Raw genomic sequence first — 19607 nt, 5'->3', positions numbered from 1 at the left:
ATAGAGCTTGTATCCCTGGACCCTGTATCCCTGGAAGCATATATGCTATATAAGATGGTGTGTTGTCACAATAAAGTAGAAGCCGTGAACTCATATTGAGTGTAGAGCTTCCCGCGCTGTGGGGGGTGACCCTGTGGGAAACTTGGGGAGTTTCCCAACACTAGACAAGAAATTTAAACATGAATATGTTTGAAAGAGTGGCTTTTTCTCCTCTTGCTTTCTTCTTTTCTTTCTTCTTGCTGAAGTGAAGCAAGAAAATACTTTAGATACTTTGGGGAGGAGCTTAACTCTAGTTTGTGTAATTTCTGAGGCTTGTTCTGTTAGAAGAATGTATTTTCTTGTGGGATGGTAAGAGATAAGAAAGTTAGTGTTGACACACCACAAACACTCTGAAAGGAGCCTTTCTCTAATTCCCTTGCCAAATACTTTCTCCAGCTGGAGAGTTCTATGTTATGCCTCTTGCATAATGTTTACTAGGTGGTTAAAGTATTTGTTTTGATCTTTTAATATGTTTGTATTACTTAAGATATGTCAATAATTGCTAACTCTACTTCAGCAAAAGAGCACCTGACATACTTCTAAAAAATAGCTGGGATTCTTCATCTGCTGAACTAACCCAGCCACCAGGTCACCCAGGTTAGCTGGTGAGAGGAGAGACTGTTCTGGGAATGGAGTTGTGCTAACTGGCCACATTCATGCCACTGGAGAAATGTTGCCAGAGAATGTTTGTGAGGCCTCACCTTGCAGCTGTAACTCATGGTGGCTGTTTGAGAAGAAAATGCTGACTGTAGTAATCAGCCCTCTTGATTTTTCTTTCTTTTACCCTATTGCTCCACAGCTGAGATGTAGGGTAGGCAAAGAAACAACTACTTCTCAAGCTAGGATAGTGTATTTATTTGGGTAGATGCAAAATCATGTATATTTGCCCTGTCTCCCCCTATGCAACCCGCAGCATGGAAAGTTTGTAGCTCTGTTTAGTGTTGTGTTGCTGCACTCATGTCTTGTGCCTTTCTGAGAATCAGTGTTTATTACCTCAAAGACAGAGCCATGCTCATGTAGTTGTGCGCTTTCACAGGTGTGCCAGTCCCAGCTGAATCAAACACGTAAGGATTGAATGCGTGGCCCATGTACTAGCATTATGGCACTGTGGTTTAGTGATGGGCCTCAGTAGATCAGGCTGATGGTTGGACTTGATAAAGATCTTTTCCAATTTAAATTATTATAGAATAATTGTCTTTCTGAGATATTATAAATATAAGCGCATTTCACATTTTCTGCTGTCGAGAGAGTACTTCTGGATAATTAAATGGTTTAGCAGGGAAACTTCAACCTGAAATGTCACTTCTCTTTTCAGCCAAGCTGTGCTTGTAGACCGGACCATGTACGTTGCAGGACAGATAGGTATAGAACCTTCCAGTGGGCAGCTTGTGCCTGGAGGTGTAAGGGAAGAAGCTAAGCAGGTAAGATGTGTTTTAACAATAAACTTTTAATGGGGTTGGCTTCTGCTTAGTTAAATGTAGACTCATGAAAAATTGAAGAGACGTAGAGAGCATATTGCGTGTCCTCCAAGGTGAGGTAAAAACAAGAAATAATTTAATTCCATCCCTGTCATTTTCTATCCAAACAATCTGGAGGTCAGGGGAACATCTGTAACTCATATAAGAAGGAATCAATATTTTGAATAAAAGTTTGACCCCAGTGTCTGAGTCAGAGAAAGATTTGTTCATCCAGCAGAAGCTGTGAGGTAGTAGATAGGATGAGGTGAAGCTGCATTGTGCATTTCTATCTAATAAATAAATGGTTTAGTATTAGGAGTTTATTACAAGTTACCTTTTTACTAATTCACTTTTTAATCTATTTTTGTTTTTTCTCTGACTGTTGAAGGTGTGCTGGGTGAGCTACAACGTAGAGGTAGCTAGAGTACAACTCATGTTTATATACTTACCTAAATATAACCTAGCTGATACATACAGACTTCTGTCTCATTTCTCATTAGGCACTAAAAAATTTGGGAGAAATCCTGAAAGCTGCAGGCTGTGACTATAGCAATGGTAAGTGCTGATATGAAGGTAGCAAACAAGTGATCAATTACACTTGGATTTAAAAAAAAAAAAAGATAACCTTGAAAATAAATGAAGAAACTGTTTGTAGTGTGCAATTGTTGTCAATAGATAGAGGAAAAGAATTAATGTGCAAGTCTTTATGTGATGGGTATCAGTGAGATAGTGCCTCTCACCTGAAGCTTCTGTCCGTGGTACTATACTTTAACTCAAACTGAAGCAGCTCAGTAGAGGTAAAGCTACAACTGACCATGGGCACTTTAGGCATCCTAGACTTCACTCCAGATAAAAAAAAAAAAAAAGGTCTATGTCTGTGGTGTTCACGTTCTAGGCATGTTCAGTATCTCTTTTTTTTCTTTTTGAGGTGATTCTTATAATGGAGCCAAATTTAGAATTAGTATTGGCTTGGGCAGTCATGGGTAAAAAAAAAAATTGCATAGACTGTCTTCAGATGTTTTATGGACTATTTTGGCAGCAGGTATTATATGATATACTTTCTTTGCCAACACTTTACATACGAAAGCTTGTTTTAATCAATCTTCATCACCTTGGTCCCTTTTAAAAGAATTGGGCTTATAATGAAATCTAAAATGGAAGACCTGTTTTGAAAGCATGTCAAGGATATGCAAGTTTTATCTATTAGATATTCAGTTTTTCTAGGTGGTTCTGCAGGTGGTAGCCCTAATGGTCAATATCTGTTTGCAAAACTTTTCAAAATATTTGAGATAAATGGTTGGAATAAAAGCAAGAAATGCACTGAAGACTTTAAACTTTTGTATAAAAGAGGTACAAATAACTGCAATTAACATAATTTCTAGTTGTGAAGACTACGGTTTTTATGGCCGACATAAAGGACTTCAATGATATGAATGATGTCTACGGACAATGTAAGTAGACTTGCTTCCTTTTTTACCAGTACAGCTTGCAGAATTGATTATATTCATTGTAAGCAAAGCATTTCAATAACTCAGCTAATGTAGTTCCAGATTCTTTGAGATTTCAATAGAAATACAACATGAAAACAAAACATTTATGTGCAAGCACCATGACAAATACAGGCTAATTATGCATAGATTTGTCCTCCCATTCCACTAACTTGCTTCATATGCTGTTTGAACTTCTACACCTTCTAGCCTTGATGGATGCTGTGTTGTCCCTAATGAAATTCTGCTGTAGTTAGCCTTAATATGCTTAATTTCAGATTGTGTATCTTCATTTCTTTAAAATCTGTTTGTGTCTTTGAATAATTTTTGTGTTATTGTGTTGGGAGAAAGCTTACCTTTTATGTAAGGGTAAGCTACCCTGCTGTACTTGGTTAGCCATACATTATTTCATTTCCAAGTTCATGTAAACTGAAGTGAGTGATTAGTGAGCTACGCTGTGCAGAAGAATTTGGGAGTCTATGCACATAAGCTCCTTATTTATATAGTTTTAGGTTTTACTTAGTTAGCAATATCTCATCTTGAATGAAGCCTTTTTAGATGAACAATCTTCTGCATGTCATAATGGTATTGAGTACCTTAAGCAAAGTGAAAACAGATTGGCTGGATACTTAGTTACTTGTTGCCAAAGAGCCCTCCTACCTGTTCTTAAAGAAAGCAATTGTTACTGTTCTTTGGTGTATTAACCTGCCTTGTTCCTGCAGGAACCTGAATGTACCATTTCTGAACTCAGTGTTAACTTTCTCTAGATAAAAAAAAAAACAAACAAGGGGGGTAACAAATGTGAGGAAGGAGGAGTTGGGGAGGAGAGAGCAGAGACAGAAGATTATTTGTCTCATATTCTTGAATTTGAAGCTTGATTGGGTTTTATACAAATGATTTTGAACTGTGTGGTTTATCAAGCAAGTTTAAATGATTGGTGGATTTTTTTTGTTTCAATTACAGTTTTCACATCACGCTTCCCAGTCAGAGCAGCCTTTCAGGTTGCTGCTTTGCCAAAAGTAAGTGTAATTTGCCTACAAAAATGAATTCTGAAAGTCTTTGCTTCTGAAACATTACGACAGCCTTTCTTATTCTGTAACAGCTTTGATTGTGATTATTTCACTGAATATTCTTAAGTATTTAATTTTTGCTTTTAAGTATGTCAGTCTTATTCCTGCATATAAGAGTTCTGAAAATATGAGAGAACCTGGCTGTATAGTGAAAGATGGCTACAGCCCTAGAAATAAGGGTTTCTAATACTTTAGGAAGAACAAAGTGAACTTTTAACATTGCTAAATTAGTAATACAACTATCGGGAATATATAATCTTCAGATGTCGTTCTTTATTCTTATCAGATCATGTTCTATATCCAATTGCTCCATAAAATAGGTATGTTAAGTTCCTAATACGTTTCTCCATTGCTTTCTGACAGGGTGCCCAGATTGAGATTGAAGCTATTGCCATTCAAGGACCCATTCTTGATGTATAAGCGAAGACTGAATATGCTACACCAAGCTTACCTGGAAAGGTGCTTTCTTCTTGATTGTGGCCTTACAGTCTGTAAAATACAAGCTTGCAGTGACTTCTCCAGGCAAAGCCTGACTCCTGTGGGAGTGCTGCTAAAATCGGTTGGGTTTGATTGTAGAACAGGAGCCTTATTTTGTGATGGTATTCAGGTATTAAAGTACACATTTCAGGTGAATGTATGACAGTTACACTGTGGGTGATCAGGACGTGCAAAACTAATTACTTGTTATGGTAGCTTTTTAGCAACAATTTTAAACATGGGAAAACAGTAGAACGCTTGTCTTGGTTAGCATACATTTTCACTTCTGTGTTTTGGGGAAATTTCACTGTATTCATTTCTAAACTGTGTTAAATGCTTTCTTTGCAGAATGGATTAGTGTTGGGACTTGATCACGATTTTTCATACTGAAGCAATTGCTAAACAAGGTGGATATTCATTTCAGAAGGAAGAAAGTGATGCTTCTCCAAAATAACGTCCTCATAGTTATGAATCAGCTGCAAATGAATCTCTACCTGCAACCTTTTTTGTAGTCTCTTTCATAGCAATTCAACATTGATTATACTGTGATTGGGGGGGGTGTCAAAAGGCATTCCAATTGTATGAGGGCGAAGTAACCTGTTTAATGAGAAATAAATAATAATTGCATGTTTAAAAATGTGCTTGTCTCTTCTGGGAACAAACTTTTTTTCTTTTCCTGATTTGGTGCTCCATTACAAAAAATCCCTATCTTGCTTTTTCTTTAAGAAATGATTCAAATCAAAAGGGTAGGTTCATTATCTCTTGCCTAACAGCTCAGGGTGAAAACAAGCCTTCAAGAGAGAAGGCTTTCAGCTCCCCTGGCATTATGGTTCTTGGCATTTCTCTCTCTCATTAAGAGAGAATGAACCTGCTTGGTGTGTTTAAGCAGCTTTGAGAAGTCAGGCTTGTGTTAGTAAGCTATCCCATTCCTCTGCATTTATCTCCTATCTATCTAAGCAAGTAGAAATGGATACCATGTTTTTCAAGAACTAATTTGAAAATTAGCTGACTCTGGTAGAGTTGATTCCCTGTCTTCCCCCCTACAACCATTTACCTAAGCACAGTATTGTTTTCTTTGGAGTAAATGAACAAATTCTCTTTGCTGTCTGAACTTTGAAACAGGAACCTTTGAAAAGTACCTGACTCTTCCACATATAAGCTTTCTACACATGAATGCTATTAGTTGTGGCTTCTCCTTGTTCTCTCGCTCTTTGGCCATACTGTCAACATCTTTTATTTTCTGCAGCTCTGATTTAAGAAGCATTCCCTCCTAAACCCATCTTGGGTGGGCATATGCTCTGCTGGGTGAAACACTGACTGGAGGGCCGGGCCCAAAGAGTTGTGGTCAATGGAGTTAAATCCACTTGGCAGCCAGACACGAGTGGTGACTGTTTCCCCAGGGCTCGGTACTGGGGCTGCTCCTATTCAACATCTCTATCAGTGAGATTGATGAGGGGATTGAGTGTACCCTCAGTAAGTTTGCAGATGACACCAAGTTGGGAGGAAGTGTCCATCTGCTGGAGGGTAGAAAGGCCTTACAGAGGGACCTGGATAGTCTGCATTGATGGGCCAATGTAAACTGTATGAGTTTCAATAGGGCCAAGTGTCGAGTCCTGCACTTTGGTCACAACAACCCCGGCAACCCTATAGGCTTGGGGAGGAGTGGCTGGAAAGCTGCCTGATGGAGAGGGACCTTGCTGTGCTGATGGACAGTCGGCTGAATATGAGCCAGCAGTGTGCCCAGGTGGCCAAGAAGGCCAATGGCCTCCTGGCTTGTATCAGGAATGGTGTGGTGAGCAGGTCTAGGGAAGTAATCCTGCCCCTGTACTCGGCATTGGTGAGGCCTCACCTCGAGCACTGTGTTCACTTTTGGGCACCTCAGTACAGAAGGAACATTGAGGTGCTGGAGCAGGTCCAAAGAAGGGCAACAAGGCTTGTGAAGGGCTTGGAGAATACGCCCTACAAGGAGAGACTAAAGGAACTGGGGCTGTTTAGTCTGGGGAAGAGGAGACTGAGAGCAGACCTCATTGCTCTCTTCAAATACCTGAAAGGTGATTGCAGTGAGAGCGGGGTTGGTCTCTTCTCAGTGGTGACAGGTGATAGGACAAGGGGAAAAGGCCTCAAGTTGCGCCAGGGGAGGTTTAGGTTGGATATCAGGAAAAACTTCTTTACAGAAAGGGTTGTTAAGCACTTGGAATAGGCTCCCCAGGGAGGTGGTTGAGTCACCATTCCTGAATGTGTTTAAAAACCGTTTGGATGTGGTGCTCAGGGACATGGTTTAGCGGTGGGTTTTTAGAGCAATATGGTTAGGTTGCGGTTGGACTTGATGATCTTGAAGGTCCTTTCCAACCTGAGCAATTTTATGATTCTGTGATTCTAAACAAGATCAGACTTATTCAGAATTAGTTGGTAGTAATGTCAATACAACTTTCTAGGACACAGAGCAAATGTTGCTTCATTCTGTCAGGTAAGAATAATACAACGGAGTGGAATTACCTTATTTAAGCAGATTCCTAATTTATATTTTTGTATGTTTCCCCGTTAAAACTTTGGTCACATATAATTGCTTTGTTGCAATATATTTATCTGTTTTGTAGCAGAATTATAGTTCACCTTCAGCAGATTTCAGTAATGTTGAATGTGAGCTAAATTCATCTTTGTATAATAAATAGCAACAGTTATGCCTCACAGCATACTTCATTGTAAGATGCCTGTCTGCCTGCCTGAATTGTGCTGTGCTGCTGCTTTGCTAATCTTAGACCTAACACTAGATGGCAGTTTTGATTTCTATTTATTTTTCCTTCCTGCTGGTGACTCGTCTATTTGTTCATATAGAATCACCAAGATTGGAAAAGACCTCTAAGATCATCCAGTCCAACCATCCACCAATATCTCCCCACTAAACCATGTCCCTCAGTACAACATATACAACAATATAGAACTCCTCTGGGTGTCTTCATTGGTATAAATAGTGTGAATATACTGCTGCTTTCCCCAGAAAGGCTCAGACTGAGCCTGAAATCTAACTGATACATCATTAAAAATATTTATTGTCACTAACTAGGTGCCATTCTGCAGTAAGGAATTAAAATCCACTTTTAGCTCTAAGATTATCTGCCTTTTAGCTGGAGTCCAGATGCATGGTTTCCTGAATGTCTCAGGCCTAAATATGTATTCTTCAGGTACATAAATTATCGAATAACTGAAAGAAACTCTATGTACAGCTGCAACGTAGCAGTTCTAACGAAAACAATCAGCCTTCCACAGATGTTTAAAACTTTATTTTTTTTTAAAGCAGTTGTTATATTTCTTGATTCTATTTTTTTATTTTAAAAAGCAGAGCCATATAATTCCCCAATATGAAATGCAAGTGTTGTGAGTAGTTCTTTGGTCTTGATTCAGCAAAGTATAAAATACTTAATAAATCCAGGTTTAACTGGAATTAAGGTAAGCAGAGCACTTTTTTTTTTGTTTCCTATACTGAGCTGCCAGCATGAAACAAAACGAGGTCCTCTAGTTTTGCAAATGCAAAGCAATTCCTAAATGTGCATGTTCACCCAGGGTTTTCTTTTAGTAGCTTTTTATCTCCTAATGACTATGTTCTCTACAGATTAAACAATGCAAAAATAAAGCTCGGTAGACAATTTCAATAAACTTTGTTCTCTGTTAAAACATATAACAAAACTTAACCTGCCCTAATCTTCTGCTACAAGCACCTTGCTCTTCGTGCAGCCTTCATCTGAAAGAAGTTACGCGTCAAGTAGAAGAGCCAACCTTTCCAAGCCGGATTGCTGAGTATCTGCTGGGATCCTACTACTATGCACGTTTGTCTGCATAGAGCTGGTGGGGTCCAAATTTAACTTCTATAAGGCAGTGGTTTTGGGTAATTGAAACAAAATTCCTACCTTTCTTGTTAGATTGGAGATTTATTCAATCAAGGGTCCTATTCAACACTTAGTGTAGCATCGAATGGTAAGTGCTAGCTTGGATGAAGTTTAAGAGTTAAGATCATCTAGCTTCTGATACACATTTATGAAAATATGTTTTTATTTTGGTTATATTTAAAATAAAAAGCTAAGGTACATTGTACTAGCTCTGGAGGTATATCTTGTAAACAGGTATCGGAACGTATCCTCTGCTCAGCATTTAAGATGAGAAAGCTATTTGATCCACAGGCCAATTTCTGCCCTTGGCAATGCCTGTGATGTCCAGAGGTTTGCAGAAGCAAATAAGTGCACATAGTTTGGCCCTTTATGCATGGTACACATTTTAGTAGCTTATAGACCATAAATACTAGGCCTCAGTGGGACAGTGATTGTCTTATTTCTCAAGGGAGGGATGTTCAGCATAAGCCTAGCATCTGAGTTCTGATCTTGTAATTTATGCAATTAACATTTTGCGCTTAGCACAGTGTCAAGCATATTTCACTTTTTGGGAAGGAAAAGGTAACACAGCTTTCACTTATTGTATTTACAAGATATGTAAGGACTGAAGATGACAGAGAAGGGCTGACCTGCTGAGTCACTGATTGGGTAACCCTCCTCTTGTTTCCAATTAGCATTGTTTCTAATGATTTGAAAAAGTTGAATAAGGAGGTAAGAGTGTAAACTGTCACCTGTCTTCCTTGTAACAAGGGCGGCAGCGAGAGCGATTCTGAGGTGAACAGGTTACCCTGACTCTCGTATCTTCCTATTTCATTTCCAAGCGCTGTCTCTGCTGTTGCTGTTAATGCTACTAGTCTCCGTCACGGAATTGCCATCAGTTTCTGCTTTTAAATCTCTCAATACAGCCAGCCAAACTGCATCTCCAGATCTAACAAGTAACTTGCAAGTAGTCAGCACAGCAGATCCCTGTGTTTGGGAGCTGGGTGGTGCCAGCTCAGGTGCTGGTAGTTGAACCAAATCCCCAGCTGACAGGAGGACGCCAGGCACTGGAACTGCTGAAAGTGGAAGACCCCGGGGTGTATGCCTGCAGGAAGGTGACCTGACATGAAGATAGCTGCAGTCTGAAAAGACTGCTGATACGGAGAAAACCTTAGATGCTGTGATACAGCCGAGAAATATCAGCTAAAGTAAAAAAGGCTGATAGGCCAGGGATATCAATTAAAATAGTTAATGCAAACCAAAGTCAGCTGGAGTCAGGCATGCACACACAGCACAAAATTTAGCTTAGAGGAGATTTTGATAATTTGCTGCTGACAATAAAATTTTTTTAAGTCCTTTTGTACAATAAAGCTAATAAAAATAGCTACATTTGCCCTTCTGAGATGCTTGACCTTTTCTCCATATTCTACTTCTTTATGCCAGAGAATCTGGCAAACAGTCTCCAATAAAATACAGAGTCCCTTTGCATCACTCACCCTCAGATGAAATTTCTACTCTCTATCAGATCCATAACACCAATTATATTTGGGGCCTCTTTTCGACAGGAAATTTGTTTGAAGGTTTTGTCATTCAGCCTCAGCTCCGAAATATTTCCTTAGCATTCTGGCAAAATAACACCATTCCTGAATGTGTGTTTTTCCTAGAGAAATGGGGAAATGGAACAAGGATCTCTCCTATGGGGTCAGGCTTATGTATGTCTCTGGTTAGAAATCTATTTTAGAAGCCAGGAGTGTATGTTAGGAGCTACATCGCTCAAGATGGCGTATTAATCACCACGCGTGTTAACAACTGTGAATTTGTATTTTAAGTGTGCCAGAATTCAGAAAACTAAAATGTTCTCCTCCTAGTTAAAAATGCCCTTTTTTCTCCTTTTAATGAACGTGTTTAAAAATGGAGTTAGCAGAAGACACCTGCTTGCTTGCTGTACATTGTGACCCGTGTATCTTCCACTTTCTGAAAAGCTAACCTTTGCGTTTAGCTACAACCCAGAAAATGGGCAGTTTTGGGTCCTAGTCCTCTGCGTGCAGCACACGCCAGCAGCTCCGTAACTTGGTTGTGCAGGCACTCTGAGGAATTGCCAGCACGTGCAGGAGTTCTCAGGAGTAGGACTTCCCTTTCTGACTTTCTGTTTGCACTACCATTAAAATAAAACTAAAACCACTCTACACTCTGTTCTTTCTCCGACGTAATGCTGGTTGAACATTTCAGAGGTTTGAAGTTAGAACCCTAATTGAAAACTGGATGGTTATACAGCTGTCGGAATCATCCCGCTGTGCTGGCAATGTATGGAAGGCACTCTGTGGCAGGGAGGTGTCAGGTCAGGTACTTTAAACACTTGAAGTCTTGGCAGCTTGACTTCAAAAACATATACATTCTATAAAACCTCTTTTGATGTTTCTTCTTCAGGTTTGTGGCTCCATCTATAAAAGCTCTATTTTCCCAATGCAGCAAAATTTAAAAACTTTTGTGTGGACAGAAGGGCCGGCCCAAGAAGAGGATGTTCATACAGACGTAGCTTCTATTCTTTGTTACTAGCTGTCTCTGAAACACACGGAAAAAAAATAACGTAACGATTAATTTAGGATAAAACTTGGCATTCGATATATCCTACAGGAATTCAAGGTGCAAGTTCCCTGGAAGCATCACAGCATGAAAGGGGCATCTGCTTTTCTCCACGATCTGTAAGGATGCTCTGTCTGGGCTTGAAGCAGCCACATGCAGCTACCAGCTGAGCTTCCTCTTCCCCCACCCCATTCGTGCACAGCCTTCTTCCTCTAGGCTTCGTTTGTGTGAAATCCAGAGAGCCATTCCACACTCTCAGAGTGCTCTCACCGAGCGTTCCCTTGTTCAGAGCTGAAGCTCAGCTACCTTGAAAGCACTGTTTATTTGGTGCTGCGATCAGCTCATATCCTTTCAGTCATATCCTCTCAGAGGCAAAGGCTTGGAATGCTTTTGATCTCTCACAGTGCACGAATGTTTCCATTCCCTTCAGCGATCTTGCTTCCCTGCCCAGAACCTTTAGTTCTTCAATATCCTTTCAAGATGGAAGAATTGCTCCCTTACATAACAGCATCGCAGATGTAAGTGGTCACTGTCCCATTCTTAGTGTTGTTTGCTTTCCTTGCTCACAGCTGTTTGCTGAGCAGTCTGCACTGGCACGCTCCTATCTGAGATGTGCTACAGAGACAGAAGCGGGGCTGCTCTTCCTGCATCCCTAGAAACACTGTTGATGGGAATATTGCCAAGACAAGCAAATGCATAGTGTTTCAATCAAGCTGTAATAACCACATGCAAAATATCTCTTAGTCTTCACTGGAATCTCACTGGGTTCATTTTTTTGAGATCCTTTCTCTACCAGCCCCAGAAGATGGCTTGCAAAACCCTTGCAAAGCCTTTCAGATGTGCGTTTCTAGTCCTGCCCAACAACACCCTGCTGGACCACAGAAGTACTGTGCTTCCCATTTACCTCCCACCAAACCAAACTCTGCGTCCTCACATGGTGAACTCCCAGTGAGCGCAGGATCCTCAGTGAGTGTTGAGGAAGAAGAAATAATTTGCAGAAAGAACGTGGCAACAGAAACGTGAACGTAATTTCAAAGTCTGCTGGAGGGATGGTCCTAGTCCAGACCCCTCACATGATTCCCTTAGCGGCTGTTATGATTCTCCAAAGGCGATTCATTTGCCCTGTCATTTCTGCTCCTCCCCACGTGACTGCGTTTGCTAGGCAATGTGCTTTCATCCAGTGCAACGCTGCTGATTTCAGCTGATAATGAAAATAAGCAGGATGCCCACCATAGAATGGAATCACACGGCAGCGTTAAGGCATTAACCCGTAAAAGCAAGCGTGGCAAATAGTAACGAGCAGAGTCATGATTTTAACTTTGGTTTGTTTTCACAGATTGCACGTTACAGTCTAGCACTCTCCCCAAACGGGGATAACTTACTGTGTACTGCATAAAGATAACCCATGAAAAAAGCATAGTTGTACTTAGCAACCAGCAACAATATTTCTTAACAAGAATAAAAATATTTATGACTGTCTTGTCATAAACTGTAACAAGCAGCGGCCATACCCAGAGACAGGGGCAACAAGATGTGCACACTAGGGACAGCACAGCTTCTGTCTCCTGACCAATAACCCATGCAGTCCTTCCCTCCTCTGTCAACATACCTATCTCTGTCGCCGCTGCGCCATCCACAGCTTCTCCTGTTTCCTCTTCTTTTGTTTCAGGCCCTCCACTTACTATTTGACTGAGCAGCTCAGTTTCCACCTGTTCTCCCGTCTCACCTGGGAACGGTAATGATGGAGATCAAATTAGGATGCTCTGTAAGAGCGGTGCGTGCCCCAGCTCCTTCCTGATTTTGCTTTGGCAGCTCTCCAGCACCCCTCACAGGGGGACTGCACAGAGGTACAGAGCTCGATGGGTCAGCAGGGAGCAACTGGGATGCTCTCCATTGCTTTCTGTCATCCAGGCACATGCCCGTAAAATCCTCCTGAAGCTTTCACAAAGTGCCCTCGGCACTCTCTTCATTACACATCATAAGTACCAGCTCTGTTCAAATCATTTTTTTTCCGTGTTTTGGCTTTTATTTTAGGTACGTGCAGTTTTATTTGCAATGGGAACAAAACAGTAACACGCCACCTGGGCTGCAGCAGGGAAGCTGCTACATAATTCATCTTTACTCACGCAGCTACTAAAGAATAAAGGGAAACAAAACAAGTCCTAAGTTTCTTACACACCAAAGCATAAAAATGGGAAGTCTCTTCATCGCACACCTCATGGAAAGAAAACACACAAAAGTTAACATGCTGTGATTCCACATTATTTCTAGTTTGAAACAAATAAGAGCAAAACTCCATTTCTTGCCCTGCAAACAGCATGAATTGCTCGGTGGCCAAAGCCCCATGACTGATCTCCAGGCAAACATTCAGCTCCAGGTGTCTGTTTGTGCACAGGAGGTCCCACTGCATTGCTCAGCGGGTGCTATTCTGCCTCCAGGGCTGCACCACAAAGCTTGGAAATGGCCATTAATGAAATTGGAGTTTTCAGCTGGGTGAGACTCCATTTTATACAGGTGGGCATCCCACCATTTACTGCTTACATAAAATGAGACTTCATTCCAAACAATAGATTGCCATTTTATGTAGAAGAAAACCTTAAAGTTCTTTTACAAAGAGACATGGGGGAGGTCAATGCTCATGCTCAGCTGCTGGAATGCAGTCAGATTTATGTAGCCAGCTCATCCACAGCAAAGCTCCAGGGTTAAGAAGCAGCATGTGCAATTGGGCTTCCCATAAATCAGTCCATCTGCATTTTGCACATCTTCAGGGTGGATGTGGAGCAAGGAAGTCTACAGATACCATGCTTCTCTGCAGAGAAATACTTCTCGTGTGCTTCACCTGCTTATTCCCTGAAGAACTGCACCCTGGGGAAGTATCTAATTCCTCACTGGGCTCCTTTGTACCACCTAGGAGAAAGCTGATTTCTCCTGTGAAGTGTTCACCTCCTGCAGCCAGACATATGTCCTCAGGGCACCAACCCAAAGAGCACAGCCTGCAGCCTCTGGCCTACGTCCCAAGCTGCCCATCCCCAGGGATCTCTGGGGAGCCCAGCCCCATGTTCCTCCACCCCTGTCTCCATTATGCTTGTTTGGTCGCCACGCTTTTAGGACAGGGTATGCCAAGGGCACATCTAAGAGCTGCTTCTTCCTCTACAGCTAGACATCTACCCTCCAACTTCTTGTGAATAGAGACAGTTGCTTTATAATTAAGTATTATACATAAACTAAGTAATAGAGCTTTTGGTCTTGGCAGATAGGAAGCACTGTGTCTGAGGTACACAGAAACAAGCATTTAAGTGAGGGGTATGGCAGGGCTTCTCACTACTAAGAACACAAAGGGCATGAAATGAAACAGCAGAGCTAACAACTGATTTATTACAGTTTGCATTTGTGAGCCTGAGGCTTCCCCAGCCGCGTCCTTCTGTTCTCTACATTGGACAGACCCCGTGGCCAAAATTCTGGCTCCAGAAGCTCACTAGTGGCTCTCACTAAACTCAGAAGGACCCCCTGACAAGTCTCTGGAGACAGAATTTGGTCTCCTGGGTTTACAAAAGCACAAATATTACCCTCAATTAAGTGGTCCTCTTCAGCAATATGCACTTTCTTGATGATCTCCACCGCAAAGCTGTCACTGCTTTCCACCAGCCCACTGTCCTCTGCCGGTTCCGGTGCTGGTGGCCCAGCATTGTCCCTCAGTGCTGGCAGTGAAGTCCCGGTGCTCTCCTCCCGCCACACAGAGGGCAGCTCCGAGCTCTGCTCCGGTGCTACACGTGGCGGCTCGGTGCCCTCCGGCTCTTCCCGCTCACGGACCGAGTCGATCTGTGGCTCCACAGCTAGAGTCACGGCTGTGGACTCTTCCCCTGGCAGGTGCTCGCCCAATTTCAGCTCCTCAGAGGCCAGGCTCACATCCTCCACTGCATCCAGCTGTGTTTGGTCAGCTATGGTTTCATAACCATCAGCAACTGGGGAGTTCTCCCCCGATGATGCTATCAGTCATGGCAAAGGAAAGAAAGAGAATTACGGAGAGTTGAGCGGGCACTTCAGTTAGGTGAGAAATGGGCCCAGCTGGGCCTGCACCACACAAGCACTGCCTGCCAGAGCTCACACGTGGCTACAGACAGCACTCGCTCACCAGAGCTGCTGCTCTCACACACACCCAGCACAGGCTGTGGACTCTCCTTCTCTGGAAATGCTCAAAACCCGCCTGGATGCTCTCCTGTGCGACCTGCTGTAGGGAGCTGCTGTAGCAGGGGGTTAGACTAGATGATCTCCATCTAACCCGTACGATTCACTGATTCTGTGATGTACAATACAGTTTTACACAAAAAGAATTGACATTTCACCTTAGGGACCTGAAGGGTGCAGAATTTTTCACAGATGATGGGATGCTGTTCCAGAAGCAACTTTTCCTGCCCCAAAGGAAGCACAAGGTCAACGTGCTGAGCAGTGACCGCTGCCCTGGGCACATCTGCTAGTGTCTATGGATGGGCTACAGAGCAAACTCTGGAAATACTCTTCTCAGCCCAGAGTGAGACCATGGCTATTTCTTAAAACAGACATCAGTGGGGATTTTTTTTGTTTTGTTTGTTTTTAAATATTAAACTACCATTGATATTACTTTGTGCAACAAAACATCCAATGACAGGAAGGCTCACCTAAATAAAACTTCTGCTTCTTTCACATCTCATCATCTTACTCAAAGCAATGGGCCTTCTTGGCACGCAAAACTTATGCACAAAGAAATGGCAGAATTGCCCTGACAGGTATTCAGTGACAAATGTTGAAGACTCAGAATGAGCTCTACCTACCTATCAGGTTGGTTTAATCACTTTCTAATTAAATTCAGTTTGATGAGAGCTTGTTTAACCTTCTCAGAAGGAATGTCAGGATCGAAAGATTAGGAGGTCATGCACAAAATTTGTTATGCAATAATTATGAGATCTGGATGAACTGCATTTTCTGGGAAAATTATTACTGTAGTGTCAAAGCCCGTGAGCAGAACTATATGGCAATTTGTATACACACAGATGAGCAGTGAAAATAAATGTAATACATCTTGAACAGGCTGCTGGAGTACTGCTGCATTTCAGATAAGCTCACAGCTCTTTTGAGGCATTCAAGCAAAGCAGCTCCCCAGGAAGCATCGCCGAGTCAGAGTGCCCAGGCACAGGGAGGACAGCTGAACCAGGAGGGGGTGGGACCAGAAAATATGAAGTGTCAGAGACACAGAAAACAACTTGGACTACGGGACATGTAAAATCTTGTTTGTCCTGGGAACAGTGAAACCACCCAAGGGGAGGCTAAGCCCCCACCAGAAAGCATGGAAAGGAGCCAGGCCTCAGGCTCAGCAGGGGCCAGCAGACATCCCAGGTGCTTTCCTTACTCAGCTGCCTCCTGCTCCCAGGGGAGGACCAGAGGAGATCGTGGGGATGCCCAGGGGAGGCCCTCTTCAGCCCACTCAGCTCCCACGGTGACAGTCAGAGGGGAGCAGGCGCTGAGCTGCTTTGTGGTCCTAGCCCTCCTCACTGGCACTGCAATTAATCCGTGTGCCATCTGGATGTCAGCAAAGCTTAGAGCTGCAGGGTGAAACTCCAGGTCTTCAGTGCATCAGTTACTGAGGTGTTGCCATGAGCTGTATTACAGCCTGCTTATAATACTGCATTGGGATTATGCGTGTTACAGCATGAGCAGGCAATAGCTAAATCTGTCAGCTTAACTCCTCTGTGTGATTTTTTCCACCTCGTGATACTTGAAAAACAAAATGTGACAATTCTAAGAATTGGAGGCCATGATTTAAAGAAGGCAGCGCACAGGGTTGTAACACCCCTTAAAGGCCTGAGAAGCACACACACACACACAGCTAAAGGCCCTTTAAGCAAAGATTGGCGGCTGTACAGAGGTGCAGCTATGGTGCATCAGCTGCGTGAGGCAGCCTGCAGTGCACCCATGTAGCAACAGAAGAAGGGGAAATGGCTTTAAACTGGAAGAGGGCAGACTTAGACTGGATATTAGAAAGAAATTCTTTACTGTGAGGGTGGTGAGACACTGGAACTGGTTGCCCAGTGAGGTTGTGGATGCCCTCCCCCTGGAAGCATTCAAAGCCAGGCTGGATGGGGCTGTGAGCAACCTGGACTAGAGGGAGGTGTCCCTGCCTATAGCAGGGGGTTGGAACTAGGTGATCTTAAGAGTCCTTTCCAACCCAAACCATTCTGTGATTCTATATTCCAAGGGGATCTGTGACTGCATGTGTGCCCATCCACTGTACAAATTTCAGCAGCTTCTAGGGCTGAGTAATACTTTGTGAAAGTTACACGCCTCCAAGAACTCTCACTGCAGCCACCCTAAGCAGTGACTACAAAGCACAGAATATGTTAACAGAACAGACTTGATCATTTCATGCGTTATTTCTTATCCTTTTAGACACTTCTCATGCCTTCACCTCGCTTAGCGCCAGGTGGGTGGGGAGCACTGAAAGCCCATGGTCAGAAATAGATGAGCCGTGAGAACGAGCGTGCTATACAGAGTGTTGAACTGGTACTGCCTGTAAAAGAAACGCAACTCCAAAAAACTAGTACTGGGATTCTCCTGTAGCTCCTATAAACACCAGGCCTCTAATTGCATGAATTGGATTATAAAATCCTCTCACACAATGAGACATTTGCACTGCTGGAAAGCCTTGAAACAATTCTCTGCTCTCAAGTGAAACGTGAAGTATTCTCTAATATGGAAAAAGCAAACCCTCCTGGTAATCTGTTCAATACCTTCATCCCCAAGGAGAATGAAAATCTGCAGCCAGCATTCCTACGATGCCATATTGTTTTCTTTAGTTTATCGTCTATAATTTCTGTTTCGGTCATCCTTCATAATTTTCATTTTCCCTGCTGCAGACAATTTCAGCAAATCGCGCATAGAATTCAAGCAGACCACGGCTACAACGCTGTGACTTTTGTCTTTTTTCCCTTTTGAAAGAGCCTCAAATTTTTGTGAGCTAACATCGGTGTAAGGAAATGAGAGATATTTTTTCTGTTGCTAGCACATTTAGAGGCATCTATTTCAAATTCTCCTCCCCTGTTCAACTCAGTTAGAAAACAACTAACACATCCGGCTGGTAAGGGCCCAACAGATGGAATTATTGCAGCTGTAGTAAGAAACTGAGCCTTGTCATTCCCACGACATCAGAGTATGTATTGAGGACTATTCATAACCCATACTAACATGAAAATGGCATTATTTCCCTGTGCAGCACTGCTGCACAAAGCAGCTTTCATCCAGAGGACGAAAGGCAGCAGGACACGGAGCACTGCACAGGTGAACACGACACAGGTAGGACATGAGGAGCATCCTGCCCATCTCTGCAGCGGGGCTGCTCCATGCGCTGGCTTCATAGCAGCACATGCAGCGCTCCCCACACACAACCCACAGCAACAAACCGCAGCACTCCGGGACCAGAAATAGAGAATAAATTGCAGGTGGAAAACGTGGGCGCCGCAGCCAGAATACAGCAGCAGGGAGATACTTAGAACTCAAGGATACAGGAAAGAAATGAGGTAAGTTGAAAAGCGAGCGCATTTTCCAAAGCTGTGTTTGGGATGCAGTTTTTGGAGAGCTCAAGATTGTTACCTGCAAGTTCCTGTAATAACGGCTCCCAAACTTTGTTGGGGAAAAAAATAAAAGGCGAAACATTGCATTTGCAAGACGTCACGGAACTTTTGCAAGGTGTCACGGAAAACCCGAGGGGCTGTTGGCTCCCAGCGGCGTGCGCTCCTAGGAGCCGAGATCCCCTCGGGTTTTCCCCGGCGCCTGTGGGACAAGGGGAGCACCCGGCGCCGCCGCCCGCCCGCCCCCCGGCCCCGCTCACCCCTCGTCGGCGCCCCGCTGCTGCTGGGGGGGTCCTGGGGGCGGCTGCGGGCGCTGCTGGAGCAGCCCATGGCTCTGCAGCTCCGAGGGGAAGGCAGCGGGCGGGGCCGGGGGCGGGGGGGCGAGGAGGGGCAGGGTTCCCGCTGTGCGATCTGTCGAGGGAGCACCGAGAAGTTTTAGCAGGGCGATGTCCGCTCTTTAGTTCTTCTGAACATCCCCAAGGAGGAGACCCCACAGCCTCTGGGCAACCTGTGCCAGTGCTCCGGCACCGCACAGCACAGTAGTGAGTGCTGCCTGGTGCTCGGAGGGAGCCCTGTGCCCATGGCCTCTTGTCCTGGCACTGGGTCCCACAGAATGGAGCTCAGCTCCATCCTCTTAGCACCCTCCCTTCAGGTATTTACAAACATTGAGGAGATTCCCCTCCCCCCCCCCCCCCCCTCCAGTTCTGCTTATGAACCTGAGACTGTAGGCACAGGGGCGAGAATCACAGCACAACCCACATTGGAAGGGACCTCAAAAGATCATCAGGTTCAGACTTCATGGGAAAAAGGAGTCTGGATGAGATTACCTAGCACCCTGTTCAACTGTACCTTCAAATGCTCTAGTGATAGGGATTTGATCAAGTCCGTGGGGTGGTTGTTCCAGTGATTCATAGAATCATAGAATCATTAAAGTTGGAAAAGACCCCAAAGATCATCTAATCCAAGCTCGAACCCATCCCCACCATGCCCACTCACCATGTCCCTCAGTGCCACATCCACAAGGTTCTTGAAC

At 43.6% G+C, this 19607-nt stretch overlaps 2 protein-coding genes across 2 annotated transcripts in view; one reads left to right on the top strand and one right to left on the bottom strand.

Annotated features, from left to right (window-relative positions):
* The window catches only part of RIDA (reactive intermediate imine deaminase A homolog), an 8840-nt gene extending 3673 nt beyond the window's left edge, over positions 1–5167 (top strand). Inside the window, exons 2-7 of the mRNA XM_021386250.1 lie at positions 1355–1460; positions 1997–2051; positions 2879–2947; positions 3947–4002; positions 4417–4512; positions 4879–5167. Of these exons, the coding sequence (XP_021241925.1) occupies positions 1355–1460; positions 1997–2051; positions 2879–2947; positions 3947–4002; positions 4417–4473 (343 nt within the window). The 3' untranslated portion in view covers positions 4474–4512; positions 4879–5167. The remainder of the gene's footprint in view (positions 1–1354; positions 1461–1996; positions 2052–2878; positions 2948–3946; positions 4003–4416; positions 4513–4878) is intronic.
* Positions 8084–18927, bottom strand: ERICH5 (glutamate rich 5). Its single transcript, XM_021388603.1, has 4 exons — positions 18835–18927; positions 14543–14962; positions 12586–12702; positions 8084–10955 (listed from the first exon to the last, which is right to left on the bottom strand). The coding sequence occupies exons 1-4, from the start codon at positions 18902–18904 to the stop codon at positions 10933–10935; spliced, it is 630 nt and encodes a 209-aa protein (XP_021244278.1). The 5' UTR covers positions 18905–18927; the 3' UTR covers positions 8084–10932.

This window comes from Numida meleagris, chromosome 2 (assembly GCF_002078875.1).
Source record: "Numida meleagris isolate 19003 breed g44 Domestic line chromosome 2, NumMel1.0, whole genome shotgun sequence".
Taxonomy (NCBI): Eukaryota; Metazoa; Chordata; class Aves; order Galliformes; family Numididae; genus Numida; species Numida meleagris.
This window is presented reverse-complemented; position numbering and strand designations above follow the sequence as displayed.

Coding starts and splice junctions, on each gene's coding strand:
- ERICH5 (XM_021388603.1), bottom strand. CDS start 18,904: ATGGGCTGCTCCAGCAGCGCCCGCAGCCGCCCCCAGGACCCCCCCAGC. Junction 14,963..18,834: donor CAGCGGGGCGCCGACGAGGG/GTGAGCGGGGCC, acceptor CATGACTGATAG/CATCATCGGGGGAGAACTCC. Junction 12,703..14,542: donor AGAGGACCACTTAATTGAGG/GTAATATTTGTG, acceptor TACCGTTCCCAG/GTGAGACGGGAGAACAGGTG.